At 38.0% G+C, this 21,842-nt stretch overlaps 1 protein-coding gene across 4 annotated transcripts; it reads left to right on the forward strand.

Moving 5' to 3' along the window:
- The first annotated feature begins 2,841 nt into the window (after window positions 1-2,841).
- LOC147492814 (uncharacterized) lies at window positions 2,842-9,349 on the forward strand. 4 transcript variants are annotated; one of them, XR_015198468.1, is made up of 7 exons: window positions 3,070-3,229; window positions 3,353-3,940; window positions 4,078-4,177; window positions 4,271-4,959; window positions 5,284-5,369; window positions 8,914-8,998; window positions 9,055-9,349. XR_015198468.1 is itself a non-coding variant. In XM_086565691.1 (5 exons), exons 1-4 carry the CDS (start codon window positions 3,185-3,187, stop codon window positions 4,951-4,953), a joined length of 1,416 nt encoding a protein of 471 aa, XP_086421817.1. In that variant the 5' UTR covers window positions 2,842-3,184; the 3' UTR covers window positions 4,954-4,959; window positions 5,284-5,476. The 4 variants fall into 4 exon arrangements, 1 of the variants encoding a protein (XP_086421817.1); XR_015198467.1 differs by having other exon boundaries at window positions 8,914-9,349; XR_015198469.1 differs by lacking the exons at window positions 8,914-8,998; window positions 9,055-9,349 and adding an exon at window positions 8,070-8,785.
- Window positions 9,350-21,842: the final 12,493 nt, after the last annotated feature.

Below are 21,842 nucleotides of genomic sequence, written 5' to 3' on the forward strand. Positions count from 1 at the left end.
TGCTCATAGGGTTGAATTGCCTCCCACGTCAGCTCGTGACCCACTTGAAAATTTTGAGGACGATGATGATTGTTCTCTATATATATGCTACTCAATGCCCTTTTGTGCCCCCACGCACAAGAACTACTGAAATAGTTATGCCAGAACTACTTGATGGTTTCTCCCAGAAAGGAGCTGAACCATGCATGGGTGGGAAATTCGTCTGAATCAGTGGAAGAAGGTGATCAATTTGTTAGCAAGGATGTCAATGTTAGTGTCTCCGAAAGACGACCTTCTGGTTTCCGAACTCTTGGAGGATCAGATTCCAGTCAGTTTAGCCAAGACATTATTACAGTGGAGACGGAACTGCTCTTTGTTGATGAGAAAGGAAATATTCATGAGAAGTTAAATGTTGATAGTGAGTTACTGACACTTTTCAGAATCAACAAGTAAATACTCACAACTTCAGAGGGACTAGCTTGTTGAATACTATACGAGAAATGCAATCGTCAGGGAAGAAAACAAATGAAGACGTACAAAACTCAGTCGTATTTCAAGATGGGACATTAATCCTTCCTTGTCATACCGATATATATTACCGTATTTTGTTACGTTATGGACGTTTAGAAAGTTCTCAAGTAGTGAAGAGTATGAATAGTGTCCTTTTTGCAGCTTTTAGTGAGATTCTTAGCGTAGCTCAAGCGATGGAGAGGGTTAATGATGGTGAGTTGGTACCAGAAACTCTTGAGAAGTGGGATAGTGCAGTTAATCTTGGGGGGCTTTTGAAGTTCAATGTGGATTGGCTTCGTGAGTCAGTAGATCAACTGAAGGCCTTGTTTTTGCGCCCCAATCGTTAAGTATAAAAAGTTTAGAACTGAAGTTAAAGAATTCCCAGGAGGCTGTAGGAAATGCTCGCGAGCGCTTGTCAAAGTTCAAAGCAAATGTAGAGTCAGCTGAGAAAGAGCTGGAGTCCTTGATTGAAGCAGAAGATGATTGTACTAAGGCTCTTGTAGAGGGCCATGCTGTTCTGAAGCGGCCTGAGATTTTCGAGTTGGAAATATAGTGGACATGGGTAAGTTCTACTTTAAGGAAGCATATATTCTGCATGGCTTGATACTGAAAATCAGCATAGTACCTATGACCGTTAGTTATCCATTAATAGGACTCTTGATTACCTGGCTATCAGGTGTAGACAAATTGTAGTACTCATTGCCATGTTTGGCCCTTCCCATTATGTTGCACATTTTGTTGGCCGAGATAGGTTGATTACTGCCTAAGATGTATATATGTGAAATTTGACATGTTCTTTGTTACCTAAAATGTCCAGTTCTATGATGGATACAAAAAACACTAAGAGAATAAAGAATTAAGGATGCAGTTTTGCTGTCAGCTCATCTCTTTTTATGAATGCAGTGTGTTTAGTTCAATACACTCTCAGCAAAGGAGCTTATTGTGTATTTGACCTTGTCAATAAATTCGATATGCAGGTTCATTTAATCTTAAGATGATGCTGGCCAGGAGTTCTTAGTTTCAAGACATGCATAAAATTAGCAAGGAGGAGGCGAGGGATCTGTGTGGCAAGGTGATTCATATCATCTGCATCTTGAATTCCGTTATATGTCCTGAATATTTGACATATATACATTTAAATGGAGACATGGCAATGGTCCTGTTATGTTTTAAAGTGAAATGAAATCTCACCAAAGGGAAGATGTCCTTGTTGATGTGCTACAGCCTACAGGGTTCTGCACTTCTGCAGTATCCAAAGTTATGAATTAAATTTCCTTATGTGAACCGAATTTTGTAGCTTCTATACAAAATATCAGATGTTTAAGCTTACTAATGTTTAGAGACAAGTCAAGTATATATCATTGTGCTCAGTTCGGTAGATTAGTATCCTAACAATTTAAGATGTGATTTGAATAGTTTTTTGCAAAATTTTGGTTGTAAGTAAGAAGGAAATAATAAAACAATTGAGCTTTCTTATCACTAGGGTGCTTTTGAACCCCCTATGTAAGAGGCCAACAATGAGCCAAGCAGAAGAAAAATTGCAACAGCAACAACAGTGGGTGCCTTCAATACTAGTCACCATTCTAATTTTTGGTGGCACTCTTATAATCTTGTACTACATTTTCAATGGGTGGCAAGAGAAGTGTACTGTGTATGCACTCAATGAATTATTTCCTAACACGGAGTCTTCACTGCAAATCTAAGGACAACGATCTAGGTTTGCAAACACTTGGGTTTGAACAAACTTTTCATTGGGATTTCAAGGTTAATATCATTAGTAGTAGTCTCTTCATGACTAACATTACAATCTTACTTTGAAGATTTTGCCATACTAAGAGATAAGGGTGGAATTTGAGCCGAGGGCTCGGAGTTCGGCTTGGGCTTGGCTCGTTTAAGTTCGGTTCGAGCTCGCTCGTTTACTATATGAGCCGAGTTTGACCTCAAATAAAAGCTCGTGTAATAAATGAGCTTGATGAAGCTCGGCTCGTTTAGTTCAAATAGCATATTTATAGTGTAAAATAACCAAGGGCTCGGAGTTCGGCTTGGGCTTGGCTCGTTTAAACTCGGCTCGAACTCACTTGTTTAACTATATGAGCCGAGCTTAAACTCAATTTAAAGTTCGTGTAATTAGCGAGCCGAGCTTTATGGTAAAGCTCGGCTTGTTTAGCTCAAATTCTACCCTTACTAAGAAAGAGGGTGATACAGAGTACGTGACATAATGATTGTCCATTTTTTACACATAGGATCTGTTTTAAATCTTAATAACATTTCTCCAATTGTAGCAGTCCCATAGATGCGTTACACGAGCAGGAATTTGTGTCATTTATGTCCATGCCATTTCGAAATCCCCATACACAGAATTTCAGATATAGTCTCTCAAATAAGTCAAGATAGACAGTTTGGCCCACCCAAGTAACTCAACTGTCTTGACATTATATGGAGAAGAATCTAGTTCCTATACAACCGGGTTGAGAAATCAAAACCTGCAACCGTATACATCCACCGTTATAGTTTATCGAGATATACACAGAACTAGATGTACATGTGTATATGAATCACAACACAATTTAACGGTGGATGAAGAAAAAGGAGTAGGTATTTTTAAATTACAGACGGGACGAAAAGGTGAGAAGTGCAATCTCACCACGTTTAGTCTCCTTTGTTTGTACCATTTTTCCAAAAGGATTGTTTTTTGATGGCAAAGGAAAGTGGAAAAGGAAACCGACATCTAAGGACATCGGTAAATTTCCCAACTTTGTGAATTTGAAATTTTAGTTAATTAGGAATATTATTATTATTATAAAGGTTGGGCAATTGATAGATATGGTAATTAATGTTTATAATTGTTGCTTAATGGGGGCAGGGACAGGCATTTAAAATAGGTGGCGGGCCACGGAATTTTGCCTGTAAGATTGAGGGGATAACTGAGAACCAACAAAGATGGGTTGATGAGTTAGGATTTGGTGGTTTGTTAGAGCTCAAATGTAAAACACTTTATAGGACTTTGGTACTTAAACTTGTGGATGATGTCGACGTTGAAAAAAGGACATTGAAGATTGGAGATAGAATTTTAAACATAAATGCAGAAGAGGCTGGTAGGATATTAGGCATTCCTTCACAAGGATTGTCTGTCCCAACTAATGATAGGAAGCGATTACGTAATGGTCCAATTTTGACGTTAAAGGAAAAGCTTAGTAGCATCAACGACGAGCAAGATTTCAAGATGAACTTCACAATGTTGGCGTTGGCTAATATGCTAGGCCCAACATATAAACCGGAGGGTGATAAAGAGCTGTTCAAGCGTTTGGACTACAGTAATATCAAAGAGTACAACTGGGGTCAGTACGTGGTTGATAAACTAATGGAAGGAATTCGCAAGTTTAGGGAGACGCGAAAGACGGGTAGACAAGAATACAACCTTAAGCACAGTGGCTCGCTGATCTTTCTGCAGGTATGTGATTTAATCAAGGAAATATGAGCACTTGACCATAGAGGGGCTTCTTGTTGTTCCATACTGACACATAGATTAATGTTTGTGTCACTTTTTTGTTAGGCCGAATTTGAAGTGTACCATCTGTTTATTTGCAGTGTTTCTTCACTTCACACTTCTGTATTGAAAATCCAGTGAAACCAGCAGACTGTACAGATGAGTTGATTAAGAAAGTGTATGCAAGGATGAATTTGAAAGGTAAGAAACATATTCATGTTTTTTTGTCTTTTACTTTTTGTCGTAAAACATATAGTTTTACCGAACTAATAGTCTTTTTTTTTTTTTTATCAGAGGCTACTTCATTGGAAGAAGACAGTGAGGTTGAGGATGAAGGCCCTAAACGTTTACTAGAAAAAGAGTTTGATATGGAGGGAAATTACGTGGAAGAACATGCGTTGCTAGATAGTGACAGTTTAGCATTACAAACTGTTAAAAGTTGCCAAGAAGGTGAAACATTGATAAACATAGAAACATCTGCTGTCTTTCAAGATGGGACGCTAATGCTTCCTCATTATACTGATATATATGACCGTATTAAGAAACGTTATGGCCGTTTGGAAAGTTCTCAAGTAGTGAAGAGTATGAAAGGTGTCCTTTTTGAAGCCTTGTGTGAGATCCTTAAGGTAGCTCAAGCGATGGAGAGGGTTAAGGTTGGTGAGTTGTTACCAGACACTCTTGAGAACTGGGATAGTGCTGTTAATCTTGGGGAGCTCTTGAAGTTCAACGTAGGTTGGCTTCGTGAGTCACTAGATCAACTAAAAGCCATGTACTTACGCCACCAATCTATAAGTAAAGAAACTTCGGAATTGAAGTTAAAAAGTTACCAGGAGGCTGTTGGTAATGCTCGCGAGCGCTTGTCAAAGTTGAGAGCAGATGTAGAGTCTGCTGAGAAAGAGCTGGACTCCTTGATTCAAGCAGAAAAAGAGGCTCATGATCTTCTTAAGGGAGGTGAAATTTATGAGCTAGAAATATAATAAAAGGTAATGTCTGCTCTAACAAAGTTTTTGGTGTAGCTTGAGATTGAAAATTTAGGATAGTAAGCCTGTGGGCATCTTTTATTAATAGGACTCTCGACTACTTGGCCATAAGGTTTAGAAAAATTGTAGTGCTTCATTACAATTACAATGTTTGTGACCCTCCCATTAACATGAGAATTAGATTATTTTGTTGAAAATCGAAGTGTTATTTGTAGCTTTATAGACTAGAAACATATTTCTAGCTGTTATATGATGTTAGTTAGAGCTGTAGCCTCTTTCTCATACTGTCAAAGGTGATTGACCTTTGTGAATGAATTTGTCCTGCAGGTTTATATAGTCTTGATATAATGGATGGTGTTCATTCCGTAAAGATATGCATAAAACTAGCAAATAGGAGGTCAGGTATCTTTGAGGTAGGCAAAGTGATTTCTATCTTCTGCATTGTCAATGACATAATGTACCCTGAAACATTTTTGAAGTAAATACTTGTCAAATGGACACATGAAAGTCGTTGTTGTCATTGTACTGTTTTACCCAGTTGTGCTGATTTCGTAATTTTTAAGTGAAATGTCACCCAGGAGATGACGTCCTTGTAGATGTGCTACTTAGTTCTGCAACATCTGAAGCTGTGAAACACGCTTTCTTTTCTGAACTCTTAGTGTGTGGTTCCTACATAATTTCTGATGTTTATTGTTTTGCTGAATTTTAGAGACAAATCAATCATCTTTGGTCTTGATAAATATTATATATCCCAAATTTGACGGCTGCTTCTTTGCGGTTTGTTTGTTTCATATTTTGTTTTTGTCCGTCTTTTGTCTGTTTATGTTCTTTTATCTAGTGAAGCCAAAGGACTGCTTTCTACAAGCAATTGCAGAGTTGAGGTGTTAGGCTCTGGTCATACAGTGGTCCATGTAAAACTCACTGAGTACTATGCGTGGATGTTAAAGTCAGTCAAAGTTTTCTAGTTTAGACAAAGTCCTCGAAAAAGGTTTCCAATTTGACCGCCATAATTTTACTAAATTTAAACTCCATTAGTACTCCCAGATCACCAACAATAGGTCTCTCTATGTCATCTTAGCTTTAGAGTCATGGACTTATCTAGCTGGGAATTCGGAATTATCTTGTTTTGTACCTGTAGCAGAATGTCCAAATGGTTTGATTTGAAAATTTTGCATGCAAGTTTTATAGTAATTACTCGATCAATAAACATTTAATGTAATTTACAATAAAAGAGGATGCACAGTTTTAAAATTATAATGCTTATTGGACCTTTAGGGATTATGGTTTGCCCTGTCTTGCTACTCTCATCAAAAGTCATGACATGAATACCATACTCAGTCGGTGAATGGATCAATATTTGTAGGTTAGTAGTGAACTGGTGGCAATATTTGTTGAATATTGCATATCTCTGTACTTAAGTCTGTAGTTTTTTTTTTTTTTTTTTTTAAGTGAAATTTATTGATTAGGATGTAAACAGAGTAAATACAAATGTGAGAGAGAGTCTCACAGACACAGTACAACCGGTTAAACACTAGAATACCATATACCTCCCCAAACGTACACCCATAACAAAAAAAATGCCCACGCCCCTATGATGACCCAAATACACTCTCCAGACTAACTACAACCCAAATGTCCGCTGGGAAATCCCACAATTCTTCCCTATCATTAGCAACTGTGCCATCGCTAGTGATACATAAAGTTAGTTTGCATGATTATCTTCATGCTCCTCCATGATAGACTGATTTTCGTCCAAAACGAGCGCCATATTTTACTTGATTTCGCACTCCTTGTTGTTATTTCCATGTATTTCCCCAAAGAGTTTCTCAAGACCCCTTTTTGCCAAGCCAGATGATATCCCCAAGTTGGCTGCTAATGGCACCGCTATGTATTTGATCCAATCATGAGTGTCGTTAGTGTTTGGGCAATTGTACACACTCTTTGCAATTTTACTAACATTCTCTGCATTAAGTCTGTAGTACATGGGACCAATACAAATAACAGTACCAGAGCCCTTACTCTTTTCCATAACTTTTGATTTATATCAAGCAAAGCCTGTTACTGAAACTGCAAAAGCCTGCTAGCATGCAGGTAACTTTTCTCTCTTTCTTCAGTGTGTAAAACTCAAAAGCATGTAGGCGTGCTATTTTAGAAAAGGAACTCTCCTCCCCTTTTTAAGGTGATGTTAATTACTTATTATTTTGGTAATTGTGATGCTAACTACTTAATATATATCCTGATGCTGAAAAGATAACATATGAAAGTCAGTTTAGGAGTTGCATACATGTGCAAACAGAAGGCTAATAATGTTGAGGAATAGTTCTTGATATCCTATGATGGCTCAGTCAATAACGTACATGTCTGTGACCTATTGTGGAGTGTAAGCTTTTAAGCAACATATCTCCAATGCTCTGCGTCTATTTATAGTGATAAATTAACCTACAATTTGTCTCGCGCCATCCACTTTCTCTCTTGTATGGACGTGTCTGTGTTTGACCTATAAACTGTTAAAGGTTGTTGCAATTATTGTTTGGACTGTGACTTGGGTCCTTTGTTTCGGCATCAGTGAATTGCATTAATTGGTAGTAGTAAGGTGTGCATTTGGAGCTAGAAGCACCTCATTCATAGTAACACATAAGACGGATGGTTGGAGAGCCTGTCAAACTTGCAATTAGAGTAGCTTGTACTCTCTCAAAGGGAGGGGCGAAAAATGCAGTTAGAATCATAAAATGTACCTATTGCCAACTGCTCGCGAAGTGTAAAAGTTGCCTTCGGAGGCAGCCTGTAACTGGGATGTGCTGTTAAACTTAACACTGGTTCAGCAAATTGAAATTCAGGGGATTGCAGGTCCTACTGCTCTTTTCAGACCCAAACCGGGACAAGTAGTTGGAACTATGTTATTGGGTCTTGGAATTACTATAATTAACAATTCAGTGAGTGCTCGACTTTAATGATGGTTATGAAGTAGCTTCTAATAATAGGTGGTTTCATTTGTGCTGGACTATAATTAACAAGCAACTCCGTTTGCCTTTACTGATGGGAAACAGTCCTTGCAGTCTCCAATTAGCACTGGAAGGCTGATAGACAATTCTATATTTCCCCTCTTTTTGCAGACATTGCCTTTAAGTTTTGTCAAGAAACATTTAAAAGATGACTCGAGGAGATTACCATTTGAGATTTCGGATGGGCATAGATGGCTTGTTAGATGCTGTGTTTATAAGGTTTATTCCGCTCAACTTGCTGAACGTTGGAAGCAAAAGATGATAGTCTTAGAGAAGGGGATGCTTGTGTATTTAAATTGATTAAGAGGGATCTTTTGCTCATATGTTCCCAAAAGGCAGAACTTTGTCACTAATGATGGGCATGCTTCATCAGGAAAATATGAAGAGTGTTCTGTCTGTTGATGAAAAGACATTCAAGTGCTTAGGCTTATGTGACAGCCAAAGTTAATAGGAAAGTACTCGAAGAATCAAAATATGCATCATCAGGAAAACAAGAACAGAGTGTTCTGCCTATTGGTGAAAGACATTCATGTTGCAAGGCTTATGTGACACCCAATGTTAATAAAAAAGCACTCGAAGCATCAACGAGACGACAATATTGAAACTTGAACTTCCTTCTTCTCGTTTGTTTTGAGATCATTGTAATGTGAGAAGTGGTTATTCTGTGAGCCTGCTCTATCGCAAAGACTATTCTAGTATAGTATAGTATATTTATCATATTAAGTCTGAATGTCGGATTGCTCAACACTGTTTTCCAGCATGTGTTCTTCATTTGGTTTTTGGGGTGGAAAGCAGTCCTAACGCCTAAGAATGTTTGTTGGAGAAAACTGTAGTTATCACTCAAACATAACTACATTTCTAACATGCTAAACTCAAACAATTTGATAAAGGCCTAAAATTCCATTTGTTCTTTCGGAACAACCAATAAATTGCATGTCCGCTTCTGTTTTTGCAGATACCAATGGGCTTCATAAACACATCCGCGAAGAGGATTCAATAGTATCAGACTTAAAGTTTCAGAGGATCGGACATGGAGTTGGGTGGCTTGACTACCGATATTGTGCTCACTGCGCTAGTGGTTGGAGACAATTCTGAGAGAAAATAATGTAAAAGGAGATGTTTATGTATTTGGGATGATTGACAAGACAAATGTTACGTTTCAAGTCTACATATTTAAAGAGATTGATGTGTGATGGGGGCAGATCTTTTCTCTTCCTAATTGAAGAGGCACATATAAGCGGTATAATTTTAGTTTTGACTTTTGTAATCCAACCGGTTTGATGCAGTACTTGTAATCTAGAGTTCTAGACTGCTGATGCTAACATAATAGCTCATGTGAATGTTATGATGTTATCTACTTCTCGTGTTTAGTACTAGTTTTTAACGTAAAAGGTGGTCAAAGGTGTTCCAATTTAAAATTCCCTAGTGTGGTAACCAAACTGTGCGAGTGGAAGAGCATTGGAGAACTAAATGGTGCAGGCTTTCTTCAATCGGTCCACAAATATAGCGGGTCAATGCTGAATACAGAACTGAGTTTGATCCCAGAGAGAACAATTTTGTGTCCTTTTGTTTTCAATGCATGTATATCGAGGCTCTTGAGGGCTAATATTACAATTCCACTTTCCATGGTTTGAATCCTTAAGACGGACATAATGAATCGTTTTCTTGTAGGTTTGCATCTGAGCGTATCCTGACTACCTGAATAACACTTAAATATTAGGATCTTTCTGACAGTTGGGGCCTGGGAGTCAAACATTACTTGTGTAGTTGTTTGTATCGTGGATGTGTGGTCCCAACTCCCAACTCCCAAATATGAGTTATGGAAGTAATAAGTTGGCCTGCCAAAGGTTATAAATGATGTGCATATATGAGCAGGATTCCATCGTCATTTCAAAATGTTTATGTCCACGCCATTTCTAATGTCCCATTTTCCCGTACACAGATATACTAAGATGTCTCACTTGCCTTGTGAAATAGTGAGACAATGTGCCCCATTATATATTTTCATACTACAGATTATAGCTAGTGAAAAATACATAGGTTTGCTCATGGCCAAAGGACCTGTTTAACCAAAATGTGAAAGTGAAGGAGCATTGGAAAAGTAGATGGTGCAGACTCTCTTCAGTCTGTCTACGAATATAGTGGATTGAATGCTGACTATAATTTTTTTTTTTTTTTTCGATAACCTCCAATGCTGACTATAAAATTGAAATTGAATTAAGTGGATTGCATTTCTTTCCGTGCAAAAGGAGTTTCTTGAGGACTAACTTAGTGTCTAGAGAAGTGTGAGTTAACAGTGTGATACAGATATTGCTGCCCATCTTTATTGCGAGTTTCTATCTCAACTTGCCCCCATGACCCGATGAACTACATATCTACTTTAGTATCCTTGCAATGCAAGTTGCAACAGTTGGTGACTTGGCAGTCGATCAAACACTTATTTCATAGTAGTGTGGTCCCAAAGAGGAGTTATAGGACTAAGGATTTGTGATGTGGACATGTATTATTTAGTAGCAATTAGGAGTCTCAGTTATTGTCATACCCGAATTTAGACAGAATTCGAAAAAATAATATTTGTTTCCAACTCTTCGATCTTCGAAGTGTGACGCACTCTCAACTTCTAAAAAACCCATAAACAGTTTAAATATACGGATATTTAAAAACCAATAAAATATTTAGAATTAAACAAAAGTCTTCTTCATTACAAAAATTCATAAATAAGCTTATGTTACAAATCTCTTTTTAATAACTTTTTATTTAAAATTACAAATGAAAATACTGAATAACATTATTCCAGAAAATTTATATCACCCCGAGGGAAAACAAAACCTATCTTGAAATGCGACGCTTAACGCAAAACCACAAGTAGCAAACCAACCTTCTTCAACACTAAACTCGCCAAGACTTATCAACCATGTTCATTCATCGAACACACCCGATAAGCAAACATGCAAATCGGGTCAGCATTATAAACAATGCTGGTGTGAGTAGCCCTAAAATACAAATTATACTTATACAATTATATACACAATCCATAAAGCAGTTAGTTTCTCCACCGAAGCGCCTTAACTTTCAACGACTAATACAATATCCTTAAGTACAATAATTAAGGCAAGTAGTTCCTCCACTGAGGCTCCTTAACTTTCCACTAACCACACAACAAACTATATGCATAATAAATAAGACATGTAGTTCCTTCATCGAGGCGCCTTAGGTTCTAACTAAACAAATAACCAGCCAAACATATTCTATACTCACCGCACTTCATGCTCAATTACAGAGTGGGTCGTCTCTGCACAAGTAATTAGTTTGACCCACCCTTCTACAAAACTATATACAATCATATCTTTAAAGATATATTATTAACCAACATATTACTATAATTATATTATTTAAGGCTTTCTTTGCGTGTCCCTAAAATCACGTCGTATCTATGTCTTATCTAGTTTCCCTTGCTACCACAATCGCTTCCCAATGCCAAACATGTACATCCACATGCCTCCCCTTATATAATGAACCACTCTGTGCGTAACTACCCTGAGCGGGATGCCGCACACCAAGTAACCCTCACACGAAAGTCATTATGTAAGTACTGCCACTATTCGGCATAAAATATCGCGCATCTCGTTCTAGTTTTGCGAACGGAATAATCAAGCCACTATTCGGCTATGCCAGAAGGGTCATTCAGATTTCCTGAAATGCCAAAATAGCCAATCACATTACTTACACCCGTAGAGCCATTCAGATTCACTGAAACGCCAGAAGGGCCAATCATATCACATACGCCCATCACTAGGGCCAAATCACATGAGTTGTGGTAGCTAGGTTCTAGGATTTTCGTTACATAATTTATTGAGATGTCATACCTTAGTATCTCATAACCATTTCACTCTATCACGTGCCAAATAAATTATTGCACTAAGCCATCATATTTGGAAATATCTCAATAATAATTCTTGTTCTATCTCATGCAAGTATTCTTAATTGTACTGATGCTCAACGTTTCTCGTTATAATACAATCTACATTATCACGTGCTAATACTATTCATTGCACGATATCCAAGCATCTCTATCTCAAAACTCAAATATATTTTTATTTCACGTGCCAATCATATATTGCACTACCCCATATGGAATATCTCCAGCCTTCATAAATACTACAATTCATTTAAGTAGCAGCTCATAATAGTAATCAATCCTGTAACGTATTCATTCAATATATTTATGTGAACTCAATTTACCATCAAAGGCACGCATTATTTCCATTTGTGCACAATATAAATAGTATATAAATAATCAAAATATAAGTCCATTCCACCAAATATCAAAATGAAATGACTTTAAAAAGAAAGAACAACTCAAGTTCAAATATCACGCATAATTATTCGAGTCTAAATCACAAGTCTTATAAGAATTCCCTCTTGTTACGTGCCAATATTTATATTCTTTACATACTACTCACGTCAAATCTTAATTAGATAATGAAAAACAAAGTTATACAATTTTCGACAATATTTTATTACTACGTTTGTCCATATTCTTAAATATGTGAAAATCTGGAAAAAAGTCAACATTCCACAGTCAACGGTCAAGGGTCAAAGTCAAACTGTCATTTTCATGTTCAACAGGTTCCGGGTCATAGCCATAGTTCACGGCTAAGGGCAAAGGTGCATGACTCATGGGCTCATGACTAAGGTCATGGTTCGGACCTAACCAGCCAAGCACATGACTCAACCAAATATCAAATAATGTTAGCCAGATCCACATAACAATAATGAACCAGCCCACCAAAAATAAAAGAAAACCGGCCCATGTATACAAAAATTAGAACTTGCCCCAACAAAAACTAATAGAACTGAATTCGGCCCAACAACTAACATTAGAATACGGCCCAGCAACTTAAACTAGCTAAGGCCCAAGGCCCAAGCGAATTAGAGTTAGAATAGGTGAGAGTGGGAGCACCGGATCTAAATCTCGGTCATCCCCTCCACCAGAACACCAAAATCGACCACCACAACCTCCACACACCACCTTACACAAACCCACCAATTTTAATCCTCATAGAAACCCCTACAACTTTAACAAAACCAAAAACTCTAATTCTTACATTCCAAATTCTTCAACCAAACTAGATCTGGAAGTTTCTCGCCGCCACTAACGACTTCTACAAGCTTCGACAGCACCTATTTACAGCCCTCCCACACACTACATGAGCTACCCCATCACCAACAACCCATTCAAGTCAATTAAATCAACTACAGTCTAATTGGTATCGAACCCTTCCTCCACCGCGTTGCCATTAGCGCCTATCGAAGCTTCAAGCTTCGACAGAACCCGTTCTCTAGCACCAAATCATCCCCAATACAAAATAACCGTTCAACCTACAACATAAACACCACCACAATACAGTATCGCAGGGTCATCCCTAGATCCGACCACCATTGTTGCATCCTTGAAGCTTTCAATCAACACCCAAACTCCCCACTACCACCGACAGTTCAACCACCCATTTCAATCTCGACATCCCCAACCAACCTCAACAACCAAACCTCAAACTATAAACACAACTATATACAAGTTCAATCCATAATGTACAGGGGCTTTAGCCGCCATTAACGGGCCCAAACAAGGTTCGACATTTCAACATCGATTTTCGAGTTTCGAGTTTAATCTAATAATACGACACGACTCCGAAAATAACCAGAGAATGAGCAGTAACAATGGACGGAAACATTTGAGAGACAAAAATGTCTGTATACACGTAAAACTAAAATATAGGTTCGATGAAAAAAAATAACAACATAACTACTCACCTTAATTAATAGCTCGACGAATCCCTCCTAATCCGAATCGTCGCGCTCCAACGCTCTAGCCAATGAGCTTTTATCTCCGCCTCCATTTTTTTTTATCTCAAAACCCTATTCTCTAGAAAAACATGATTATATACTTGGGTTTGAAACCTAACCCCAACACAGACTCGGGCCCAGAAATCAGGCCCACATATCCAAAATCCAATCCAACGAAATTTTAAATAAATAAATAAATTAATTAATTAATAAATAAATACGTATTTTAAATACGGGCATTACAGTTAGTCTACACTCTACAAGCAGAGCATTATCCCAAAAACATTTACTGTCCAAGACTCCATGCCAATTCTAAATTCCCATTTATAGCATTTGCAATGCAGGTGACTATTTTCCCCTTCCCTCTTATCACTGCCACCTCAGCACTTATTCACTCCATTTTCACTAAATCGGTGAAAACCAAGGTGAAGCTGTGCAATGCAGAAGTGAATAAAATATCTCGGACGGGATGTTAGATTTCGTCTGGAGGTTTTTGATTGAGACGGAATGTAACATCCCATCTGGTATTTTATAACCAGACAGAATGTAACATCCCGTATTGTTACTCAATATGAACAGACGCGAACAAACTCTATTTTCACTTTCTTCCCAGCCTCCATTACGATTTTCAAGCCTCCATTAACAACCTTTTATCACAAACAACCATTCCTAATGACTTCTCCACCCCCCAATGCATCCCCACCAACCTCACCACACGAAGAGCGTAGTAGATGGTTTTGAAGTTTTAAAATTTCCAAAAAAAATATGCAAAAGGTTAAATTAAATTAAACGTGAGCATAAAATGTGGGCGAGGAGGACGAAATTGAACTTGGGTTCAATTTTCCACCGCGTTGTGAAATCGAGGAACACCCACCACTAGCGTCAACTTTGGTCCGACACGTAGCCAATCGAGTGGCAGAGTCTCAAGTAAGTTTTAGATTTTTTTTATGTTAATTATTATTATTTATGTTAGTTTATATCAAGTTTGTTGTTTTGTAATTAGTTTGAATTTGTCACATTGTTTTAAAAAAAATTAGTTGTAATTATATCGTATTGCGTGTTGGTTGAATATAGGAAGTACACCTATGGAAAGTGCGTTGTGCATTTTCAAATATTGTGTCATGGTGGCGTTGTATGAAGTCAAAAACAGATCCTAATTTTATCACGGTTACCAATATTATAGCCACCACACCATTTGGGAATTTTTTTAATTCTAATTTGGGACAAAATGATCAAGCGTTGTTGTTTGGGATAGTTAAGTGACACTGCCTCTTTTTTTGTGTGTGAGATGTGGTATGGTCGTTGAACAAAAGAGAAGCGTATCAAAACCTAATTATCCCTCAATAAGTAAAGGATGAGTAGGGTATCGTTCCACTTTTAATTGTATGTTTATATGAAGGACATGGACTGGAAAGGGGGTTTGAGGGATTAAAAACTAATGTTGTAGAGATTGTAGATTCTAATGCTAAACTAAGCTAAACTAACTAAACTATTGAGAATTTATAAGAGAGAGAATTCAAGAGATTAGAATTCACCAATACTTTTAATCTATGACCTTCTGCTACATGGTTGTTCTTACAAGTAGACTACAATTAGACAATCAAGTGAGTGCCGATGCCCTCATAGACGAAACATCGTTAACAATTAACTCTACTTAAGGTTGTTCCTATGTTTATGCTATTAATATCTTCTTTCCTTTTATGTAAGCTCGGGCAGCCATTCAATGTATTACCAAGAGCAACATCAAGGAGTACTTCCTAATAGGGCAGCCATTCAATGAATCACCACTTAAGGCAAACACAAAGAATACTTCCCCTAGGCAGCCCACTCCCTGAGCTACTACCCTTTCTAAGGGCAACACAAAGAATACTTCCCTAACTCTAAAGAATTACACTACTAGAAGAAAAGTAAAGAACACTATCATGATATTAATATTGCAAAACATAAACCCTATTCTATACTTCCATCCCCTGGTGTGGGCAATGGAACTAATAACTAAAAACATAAAGAACTAACCTGATTGAAGAACACCATGAACCAGAAGAATCATTAAACCTTAAGCACTAGCTTCATCTCCTCCCTTGAAGGAGAAGATTAGCCTTCCATATAGAAGGAAGAACAAGAAGAAGAAGAGTTGAAGAACATAAGACTAGAAAGAATAATTTACAAGAATATAAGTGAATTGACAAATTACATGAGGCACTTAGGTCCTCTATTTATAGGGGTTACAATGAGCTCTAGAAGCATTCCAAACCGTCATTTGTTTCCTAATACAAATAGACTTCTTCCAGAGTCCGACTTCGTCTTTAAAACTGAGAAGGGCTACAGTGTCGATTCATGCGTCTGGATGCATTATTCATGCATCCCAGACTTAATCAATGCATCTGGACGCTCGATCTATGTGTCCCAGATGCAATCAATGCATCTGGATGCTCGATACATGCGTCCCAGACGCATAAGCCGATTTTCTCTCTTCTGCTCTATCCTTCTATTCTCTTTTGCGGGCTTTGGTCCAAGCAACGAATCCTTTGGCCTTGGGCTTCCAAATAGACTTTAAAATAGGTCCAAGTCTCATCTTTAACAGCTCCAATTCCTTGGCCTTCTCCATGATTGTCCACGGGCCTCCCATGTGATCCTTAATGCTCCGAATTGCTTCGTTTTACCCCATTTTCTCTAATATTCTACAAAACTCTCTTTTTCACCTGTAGAATCTTAAAACACAACTTATAAACACTATTAGTCTACTAAGATGGCTAAACAAGAGGCATAATCGAGGGTTAAATAACACTTTTTGAGCACTTATCACAACTCCCAACTAGCCTTTTGCTAGTCTCTTAGCAAATAAGATAAAAAATAGATAAGTGATCAAAATCACATCCTAATAACAAAAATAAAAAATCTAACTCATTTTTGTAGGCATCGCGATTGCATTTACCATATGCAACAAGGCTTTAAACCTTTAAGTTCCCCAAAAAGGACGAAGTTATAGTCTCGTGAGGGTTTTCGTGATATACCCAAAAATCAATCAATAGCATGTTCAAGAATGATAGTATTTTTCAGAGAGAGAAATTCCTTACCCACTTAGTGCTTACTCCAATAGACAATCTTCATTGCTAACTACATTGCTGCAAAGACTCATAGATTATGATGAGAGATAGTAAAAATTGACAAAAATTCTCAATCAAGGCTTATGTGTGTACTTAGTCAATTTTCTATACTCTCCTATCCAAGAAATGGAATCCCTAGTTTACCTTTAGACAGATAATCTCGACTTTCAATCCTCACCAGTCATACTCTCAACAAAGAATCTCTCAGAAGATGGTCTACTATTTTACCTCATATATGTGGGGAAAAGAATAATGCATACGAACATCCCACATACTACCTTGAAAAATAGACTTCTAAATAAAAGTAGTCTCATGGAAAGAATGTCAATCACATATGAAGTGTCGGGTCATTCACTTTAGCATCCTCTCACCTATTCTAGACTTCGTACCATACTGTAGTGATAAGTCATGGGTTGTAACTTGGCTTGGGTATTGGTTTATGAAGGAAAGGTAAAAAGGATTCTAAGGTTGTTTCTGAAAAACACTAAGGGTTTTGCTTCTTTCTTCAAATTCTGTATTGTAGAGAAAATTCTTCCTTTGTCTTAACTTTTCCATCCATTTTTTTTTTTTTTTTTTTTTTTTAAGACTCAGTGGTATATCCTTAATTAGTACTAGATATGCTTGTTTTCCACTAGCTTCTTTCACTTTGAACAGAATGATGGACTTCATTGTATCTCTCTGATATTTCCTTGTAATCTTCCTTTTGTGGTCTTTCTTCCTCTTTGTGCCCCTCGTATCCTCAAAAACATATGAGTATGGTTGATAAAGATTTTGGCTATACTCCTTGTGTCCGGTTGTCAGGGACGGGTAAAGGATTTTATGAAAGAAAATGGCTTATTGTAAGGCTCAAAAAGGGTTTAACATGATGGTCCTACTAGGTGGGATAAAGGCTGAATGGGTTCACTACTTGACTTATCAAGATGATACTCTATTTCAATAGACTACAAGACCTAATGGCTATCTCCCAGTTGATGTCACTTATGATTAACCAAATTAACGAATAATGAGACTATATTACAACGACATAAAAGAATCGAAAGATGTTGAGTCACTAAGACTTCGGATTTTTAAATAAGAACTCTCCAAAGAATGGGTATAAAGCTCAAGTCTCACGGGCTAAGTCTAAAAATTCTACTTCTAGTTTACTAGGGGGTTTAAATCTCTCTTCTAGCAAAAGTACACAAAAACCCGACCAAGTACTATGGTGGTGCCTTGATAAAGAATTCTATCAATAAGAACTATGTCCGAGCATAATAAATAGTCTAAGCGGTAATGAAATCAATAATATCAACTATCTATCAAACTCAACACTAAGCAAAGATAGAATATATATCCCATACTCATCATTAAAATTCATTTTTCTCATCTTCTGAGATATAGAAACAAAAAATATTTTTGTTTTTGAAAACTAATTTTCAAAATTCATTTCTCAAGTACACCCTCCCCTACTTATGCATGCATTGACCTCAATGTATAAAGAAGTAAATGAAATGGATGAGAAAAATGTAGGATATTACCATTGATGCCGAATATCGAAATTAGTTCAAGAAACAAATTTTTAGGTCTTTTTCGTCGGATCCCCAAGACGTAATGTGAGTCTTTTAAAGTCGATCCTCAAGACATAATGTGAGTCTTTTAAAGTCGATCCTCAAGACTTTTGAGTCCTTTATAGTCAGATCCTCAAGACTAGTACTCCCACCCACTCGGTTCCACTTTGTAGGAATTCTTCCTCGATCTCTCAAAGATGTGATTGACAAAAGTATATCTTGTACCAACAATTTTCTCTTAATGGTCAGAACCCGGACAAGTTTCAGAATGGCAATTCTTACAAGAACCTAGCTTACGCACTCTCCTCTTATGTGCAAATGGACTTTTACCAAACTCTACACGAGCCATACAAATAATCTTCCTTTGAAGGTCAACAAGGAGTAAATCCCATAAACTAACAGTGGGGAATACTTAGGTTTCCATCTCAAAACCGATCTTTTCGACAACATGCTTACTTCCTCCTGTAGACATTTTCGCCGATCTACTAGAATTCCTTCCAATGTAGTATCCCTTCCTTTACCATGAAGTGACATTTTTCCCGATTCGAAACTAAGTTGGTATCGCGAACAACGCGTTTAAGGACTAAGGAGAGATGATGCGCATAATCCTCAAAAGGACATGTGAATGTCTTCTCTTGGTCCTCGGGGTGAATATGGATCTGAATGTATCCCGAGTAACCATCAAGAAAGGTATGAAGCTTGTCCAAATAATCTTTCAAATATCGATCGATGAAAGGCAATGGAAAATGATCTTTCCTCGATCGCTATTCAACTTCACATGTCGATGCAAACTCTCCATCCAGTCTGAATCCTAGTTGGAATCAACTCATTGTTCTCATTCTCGATAACTATGGTTCCGGACTTCTTCGGCACATCTTGAACTGGACTAACCCATTGACTATCAGAAATAGGGTAGATAATGCTGGCATCAAGGAGTTTGACGTCCTCTTCTCGAACTACTTCCTTCATCTTCGGATTAAGCCTCCTCTGTGGTTGCTTAGAAGTATTGGAATCCTCTTCCAAATGAATCCTATGTTGAACTATCATAGGGCTGATCCCCTTGATATCATCAATTGTCCAACCTATAGCTGACTTGTGTTCCTTTAAAAGTACTACTAACCTGGATTCCTGCTCCTCAGTCAAATATGATGCAATGACTACTGGGTAGGTTCCCAAATCTCCCAAGAAAACATACTTGAGTGTAGACGGCAAAGGCTTCAATTCTAGCTTAGGCGACTCCTTCTTAAACTCTTTATATGGTCCATTATGCATTGCCTCAACACTAAGTTCCTCACAGTTTGAGTCTGTCAGAGCTTTCAACACTTCGTCAGCAGGATATGAATGAGTCTGATAATCCTGTGCTAACGCTTCAATCATACAAACCTCGTTCACAGCACACACCTCCTGTGGTTGCTGTAACGTATGGAAAATATTGGTTTCGACTCTCATATTACCAAAGGATAACGTCATATTACCGTTTCGACAATTGATGAGTGCATTTGCAATGGCCAAGAATGGTCTGCCTAGAATGATTGGTATCTGCCTACCAGATGTAGGTTCTGTGTCTAGTACTATGAAATCAACTGGATAATAGAAGTCTTCGATCTTGACTATGACGTCTTCAATGAGTCCTCTAGGTATCTTCATTGATCTATCTGCCAACTGTAAAGTAACATCAGTCGGTTTTAGATCCTTCAAGCCCAACTTCGTGAGGCGAAATATGGTAGAAGATTCACACTGACACCCAAATCTAATAAAGCTTGTTCCTCCAAAGAATCTCCAATTCTGCATGTAACAGTTGGACTTCCAGGATCTTTCAGTTTCACAACCGATAGATTCTGTAGGTACGATGAACATCTTTGAGCGATAAAAGCTTCTTTCGAAATGTTGGTCTTCTTCTTGACTAGATCTTTCAGGAACTTGGCATATGAGGGAACTTGCTTGATGGCAGTCAGAAATGGGATATTAATTTGTAAATTCTTAAATACATCGCAAATCTCCTTGTACTGGTCATCTTTTCTGGTATTCACTAGTTTCAAGGAAAACGGTCTTTGGCGGATTCTTCAATATTGGTTCTCTTCTTTCCGACTTCGGTTGGCTTGGTAACAAATAGTGGAGTGACAGGGGAGTCACTCGTGATGGCTTCTTCTTACTTACTTTCACAAGATTTCCTTCCGCTTCTCTCTCAGCGCACTTCCGATGGGTGGCACAACACTAGATATATCCGGAATGTTAGAACTCAGGGTGGGATGGTGGGGACATAAGTTACCTTAGGCTCCACGAGAATCTTTTCCTGGTTCATAGACAATCTTGTTATCAACTTTCTTGCCCCGACCTCGAGTGGTGACAACATTAACTTGTTCATGAGTAATCTCCGGTTATCTACCCGCGGGACACCTCTTCCTTTTGGATTTGGCTCGGGCCGGCTTGGTAATGTTCCTTTTGATCTCTCTGTCAAAGCGGCAGCGATTTGCCCTATCGGCCTTGAATGACACTAAAGTTATTCTCCAACTTCGGGTTCTTTGATTTGTCCGTTTTTAGCTCATTGACAATGGTGGTGATAGCTTCTTCCGGATGTGGGATAACCGCTTTGCTTTCGACCGAGGCGTAGGGCAATATATCTACTCATAAGATCCGTACTAACTCTCTATTTGTGTTGGCTTGGTATTGCCGGTTCTCGTATATATTTGTTGATTTATGTATGGTTCTTTGGCGGTTTTGGAACCGATCATCGGTTATTCTCGAACCGATTTGATGATTCTCAAATCGGAGGACAATTCCTCGATTTGTATTTTTTGTGGCTTCCAATAATTCCGTCCCCGATTGAACCGGTTATTTCTTCCTAAAGAGTTGATACTACATGCCTCTGCATTTAGTATCCGGATAATCTGAACACTCTTCATTGGGTATGGTATTCATCAAAATATAGCTCACAAATGGTATAACAAGGCTTGGATGGTGAGGTTTTAGCTTGGAAATTGTTTGGTTTTGGAGGATTCATGGAGAACCCATCAAACTTCTTGTTTAGATTTTCAAGTCCCGTCGATAGGCTTGCCATAATTGATAGCATTGCTTGATTTGGGCCTTCTTGAATTTGGTTGCCAAATTTCTTGACACCCTCCACTCTAGCTACATCCTCGTTGCTAGTACTCCATTGTTGAGTGTCTTGACTAAATTCTCGAGAAAGTTGTAGGCTTCCTCTCCATCCAATGATGTAAACTTCCCTTGATGCATTGGTATCATCATCCGCTTGTTCATAGTAGAAAGTCCTCGAAAAGAAAAAATGAGCCAAGATGCTCTTATCATAACCATGATGTGGACATGAGACTAGCGGATTATTGAATTTCTCCCAGCTTTGATGATATTCTTCATCACCTTCCCTT

The sequence above is a fragment of the Coptis chinensis genome, chromosome 6, assembly GCF_015680905.1.
Source record: "Coptis chinensis isolate HL-2020 chromosome 6, ASM1568090v1, whole genome shotgun sequence".
Taxonomy (NCBI): Eukaryota; Viridiplantae; Streptophyta; class Magnoliopsida; order Ranunculales; family Ranunculaceae; genus Coptis; species Coptis chinensis.